The sequence below is a fragment of the Coregonus lavaretus genome, assembly GCF_964263955.1.
Source record: "Coregonus lavaretus genome assembly, contig: HAP1_SCAFFOLD_5013, whole genome shotgun sequence".
Classification (NCBI taxonomy): Eukaryota; Metazoa; Chordata; class Actinopteri; order Salmoniformes; family Salmonidae; genus Coregonus; species Coregonus lavaretus.
The window spans coordinates 27,501-32,500 of record NW_028159062.1 but is presented as its reverse complement, the minus strand read 5'-3'; the positions used below and the strand labels follow the sequence as shown (position 1 = coordinate 32,500).

Here is a 5,000-nt window from a genome sequence, read left to right as displayed (position 1 = left end):
GTTGTTGCACCTGATTCTACTCATTGAGGACTTGGTAATTTAGGTGACAGGTTGTTCAATCAGCTGTGGCTGTCCAGGCCTACAAGAAAAATGGGTCCTGTTGGGGGTAGCCTACTCTACCGCTGGAGTTGGGAAACACTGAAATGGAAGGGGGACACGCAGTGAGCAAAACTCCTAACCACATAAAAACACAGACACTTGAGATCATTAAGAGCTATAAGGAGTCCATCAACTACCTGGTCAGTCAAGTCATATAGGGGGGGATTTCATGGCCACCTGCTGGAGCAGAAGTCATGTTTGCCAACACTGGCCTTAAAATCATTAAATTTAGGAGCTATAAGGAGTCCATCAACTAACTGGTCAGTCAAGTCATATAGGGAGGGATGTCATGGCCACCTGCTGGAGCACAAGTAATGTTTGCCAACACTGGCCTTAAAATCATTAGGAGCTATAAGGAATAAATCAACTCATCATTCAAGTCATATAGGGAGGGATCTTAGCACCACCTGCTGGATCAGAAGTACCCTTCACCGTAGGCACAAGAGAGCCATCATCTCTCAACCGGTGCAATTTCCATAAGTATGTGGTAATAAAACAAACAACGACAGCTCCTCATATAGGCAGTGGTTTCACACATTTTTCTCCAAGATGTTCAAACGTTCATAGATGACCAGCAGGGTCAAATAATAAGCACAGTGGTTGTAGAGGTTGCAACAGGTCAGTCAGTACATCAGGAGTAAATGTCACTTGTTGTTAGTGTTGTAGTTCCTATTTCTACGGTGTTGCCTACCTGCAGCAATCATGATTTACCTGCAGTGTTGATTGCAATTACGTAATTTGTCAACTCATAATAACAGATGTTTTGCAAACCGTTGATGTTTAAATAAATGGATTCCCGGTGTCCGGATACCTTTTCTCTTAAGGGATGTGATTGAGTGAATCCAAAGTAAGTTGGTCTAAATACATAATAGGATGAATCATTCAGGTAAAATAACACAATGTCTATTTGAGTCGAATCAACGTAATATAATCCTTTTTACGTCTCTATCATCTTTACTCAATGTATTGGACCACATCAACTCAACTTACTCAAGCTTATCTACTCATAAAAACAAGCAAAAAGATCTACTCAACAATATGACGTGTGCTTTTGTTGACTGTAATAGCTTGAGTACATTCCACAAAGTCATTTTTTACAGTGTATCTAAAGACACGTTTGTTGTGGTGATGCACTTTTTCTTTGACGTTGAACTTGCATTGAACAGACAAATCCATTTCGTTACAACCCTTTTGTAGTATGACTTAGGAATATTTGTTGATGATCCTAATGTCTATGCGTGAATAGTGATTGGTTGTTGGTGAAATATTGCTGAGAACCCATCATTTCCTGGCCTTTTTTCACTATTGAGCTATTTTGAAACATTTGTTTTGCTATTGGATTCATAATGGTGACCTGGGACAAGTAATTAGTGAAACCAGAGTTCAGCAGTTGCCATTAAAGCGATCGAACCAAGTCATCCTAATAGGCTAGTATTAGCCTAAAGCAGGGTTTCCCAAACTCGGGCCACATTTTGGGAGTTTTTGCCCTAGCACTACACAGCTGATTCAAATAATCAACTCATCATCATCAAGCTGGGAGTATTAGAATCAGTTGTGGAGTGCTAGGGCAAAACGCAAAACGCGCACCCCTTGTGGACCCCAGGACCGCGTTTGGGAAACGCTGGCCTAAAGAGCAAATGCTGAAAGGGACTCACCATGAGGTGCAGTACCCACATTTAACCACAAGATGGCCTCCGTGCTCCATTGTAAAGTTTGGGCCTCTGCATGAGTCTCTCAGCAGCACTGCAACATGGGACTTTCAAAGTAAGTTGGCATGCAATGTTTTTTCTGGACTGCATGCAAGGCTATTATTACACACAACTAATAGTGTCAATTATTCATCTGAACACAATTCTTGTTACTATTCGGCCTATATTATCACTCGTTTCTTTTTCCCCTCCTTTGTAAAGCATTTTACTGTGTTACTATATAGTTCAAAGGAAGTGGATGATGCCAGATGGTTGTGTATATACACACACACAAACATTGAAGCTAGACTTCAGGCAACTAAAAAGGTGCAATACGTAGCTTTTAGACGTGTTAGTGAACAACATACATGGTGGCTAATGTAGAGGTGCGTGTATACATGGAACAATTGTGCCTTTTTGATGGAAATATGGAGGTGGCTCTTAAAAGAGCCTTTGGGGGATATTCGAGTTCAGGTCATCCTCATTTATGCGCGCTCTCCGCGAATACGGCGGGCCAGCTGGATGTCCTTGGGCATGATGGTCACCCGCTTGGCGTGGATGGCGCACAGGTTGGTGTCCTCGAACAGGCCGACCAGGTAAGCCTCGCTAGCCTCCTGTAGGGCCATCACGGCGGAGCTCTGGAAGCGCAGGTCGGTCTTGAAGTCCTGGGCGATTTCTCGCACCAGGCGCTGGAAGGGCAGCTTGCGGATGAGTAGCTCAGTGGACTTCTGGTAACGACGGATCTCTCTCAGAGCCACGGTGCCGGGCCTGTAACGGTGAGGCTTCTTCACACCGCCGGTGGCCGGGGCACTCTTGCGAGCAGCCTTAGTGGCGAGCTGCTTCCTGGGGGCTTTGCCACCGGTGGATTTGCGAGCGGTTTGCTTGGTTCTGGCCATGGCGCTGCTCTGACAGTCGGGAGTATAGCCTCGAAATGCCTATGTGAAGTTTATAAAGCCGGCAGTGGCGCCTGCTGATTGGACACCATCTCCCCACCACCCCGATTGGCCCGTTTCGCAGGCCTCCTCCGTTGGCCATTGGACGGGAGGCCCGGCCTCTCCAAAACTCAAACTCCCGGTGCGCGCGCAATAGGACGCCGCCGGCCCTTTACGCGCAATAATAGTCGCCAAAGTCAAGAGTGACAGCTTATAGGCACGTATCATCTAATGCTAGCCTGCTATGGCAAATGAGGCCAAGTAGGTGTTGTTGTTCATGCAAGGCCTCATGTGGGCACAGAATGTCGAAATAGTTGTGTATACACCCACTCAATGTATTGCGGTCATAGAAAGGTACTTTGCGCTTTTGGAGAGCTAGGTGGTTGGCTCTTAAAAGAGCCTTTGGGGGTTGAGTAGTCAAGTTGAAGTCGCAGTAGCGAATTTACTTGGCTTTGACTGCCTTCTCGGTCTTCTTGGGGAGTAGGACTGCCTGGATGTTGGGCAGCACACCACCCTGAGCGATGGTCACACCGCCGAGCAGTTTGTTCAGCTCCTCGTCGTTACGGACGGCCAGTTGCAGGTGACGGGGGATGATACGAGTCTTCTTGTTGTCACGGGCAGCGTTGCCGGCCAACTCCAGGATCTCAGCAGTCAGGTACTCGAGTACGGCGGCCAGGTAGACTGGTGCGCCAGCGCCCACACGCTCGGCGTAGTTGCCTTTGCGCAGCAGCCTGTGCACACGGCCCACGGGGAACTGGAGGCCAGCACGGGATGAACGGGTCTTTGCCTTCGCCCTGGCCTTGCCTCCGGTTTTGCCTCTTCCGCTCATATTGGTAGCTTGAGAAAGTCACAGAAAGTCTGAATGAGCCGCTCGCCACTTCGAGAGCCGTACATATACCTCGCCACAAGAGGCAACGATTGGCCACCGGGCCGGTGTGGCCTTATCCAATTGGAGCGAGGGACAGACAGATGGACAGACAGACAGCCCTAAGCCGGTTCCCACCCACAGGCAGCGAGTGAGAGGCTACTTTGTTTCCCTCCGACTTTGTGTCATTTCGCGTGAGCGCCAAAATGTCCGAAATGACATCCACACATTATTTCTCTCCAAATGGGAAACAAACAGCTGGTGAGGGTGCACTCTTGAGTTTGAAATCGAAGCCACTATAGTATTGTTATTGTTATTACATGGCACTTGTAACACATCACAGCAGCCTGCCTCTGAACGGGAATAGCCCAGTGGCTCATATATAAAAATGGCTGTTGAGGGTGCACTCGTGAGTTTCAATTCGAAGCCACTATAGTATTGTTATTGTTATTACATGGCACTTGTAACACATCACAGCAGCCTGCCTCTGAACGGGAATAGCCCAGTGGCTCATATATAAAAATGGCTGGTGAGGGTGCACTCGTGAGGTCGAATTTCTGAGCCATTTTGGCCCTCTATTATATGCCTCTCCCTTCGCACACACCCAGAGTGGGACAATGTTGTGTGCGTAAAAGTAGCCTAGTGTGCGTAATTTCTTTTCCACGACAGGTAGTACATGGAAATCAATGCGCTTTCTATGGAAAGAGGTGGGTGGCTCTTAAAAGAGCCTTTTGTGGTACAACATGTATCGAGTAGAACACTGTTTGTAATAGGTTTACTTCTTCTTGGGGGCTGCCTTCTTGGCCTTGGCTGCCTTGGGCTTGGCGGCTTTGGGCTTGGCTGCCTTTGTAGCCTTCTTGGGGCTCTTGGCTGCCTTCTTGGCCGCTGCGGCGGGCTTCTTCACCTTCTTGGGGCTCTTGGCGGCCTTTTTGGGTGTAGCGGGCTTCTTGGCCTTCTTGGGGGACTTCTTTGCGGCGACGGCCTTCTTGGCTGCTACCTTCTTGGGCTTCTTCGCCGCGGCGGGCTTCTTGGCGGCCACCTTCTTTACTTTGGGGACTGCGGCTTTCTTGGCGGGCTTCTTCGCCTCGACGGCTTTCTTGTTGAGCTTGAAGGAGCCGGATGCACCGGTGCCCTTGGTCTGGACCAGGGTACCCTTGGTGACGAGGCTCTTGACTGCGATCTTGACGCGGGAGTTGTTCTTCTCCACGTCGTAGCCGCCTGCCGCCAGCGTCTTCTTGAGTGCGGCCAGGGACACGCCGCTCCTCTCCTTGGAAGCGGTCACAGCCTTGACGATGAGCTCGCCTACGCTGGGTCCCGCTTTCTTGGCCTTGGCTGCTGCCTTCTTCTTGGGTGCCTTTGCCGGCGCGGCGGCGGCGGGTGCTGGTGCGACTTCTGCCATGTCTGTCTGTCGTTTGG

At 49.3% G+C, this 5,000-nt stretch overlaps 2 protein-coding genes across 2 annotated transcripts; both read right to left on the bottom strand.

Moving 5' to 3' along the window:
- Positions 1–2,272: 2,272 nt before the first annotated feature.
- Positions 2,273–2,599, bottom strand: LOC311123304 (histone H3.2-like; the record flags this gene model as incomplete). The annotated part of the gene is made up of 1 exon (XM_084197563.1): positions 2,273–2,599. A coding segment is annotated over one exon (327 nt), but the record flags the coding sequence as incomplete, so codon positions are not given.
- A 1,760-nt stretch (positions 2,600–4,359) lies between these two features.
- On the bottom strand, positions 4,360–4,983 carry LOC311123299 (histone H1-like; the record flags this gene model as incomplete). The annotated part of the gene is made up of 1 exon (XM_084197559.1): positions 4,360–4,983. One exon carries the CDS (start codon positions 4,981–4,983, stop codon positions 4,360–4,362), a length of 624 nt encoding a protein of 207 aa, XP_084053685.1.
- Between the last annotated feature and the right edge of the window lie 17 nt (positions 4,984–5,000).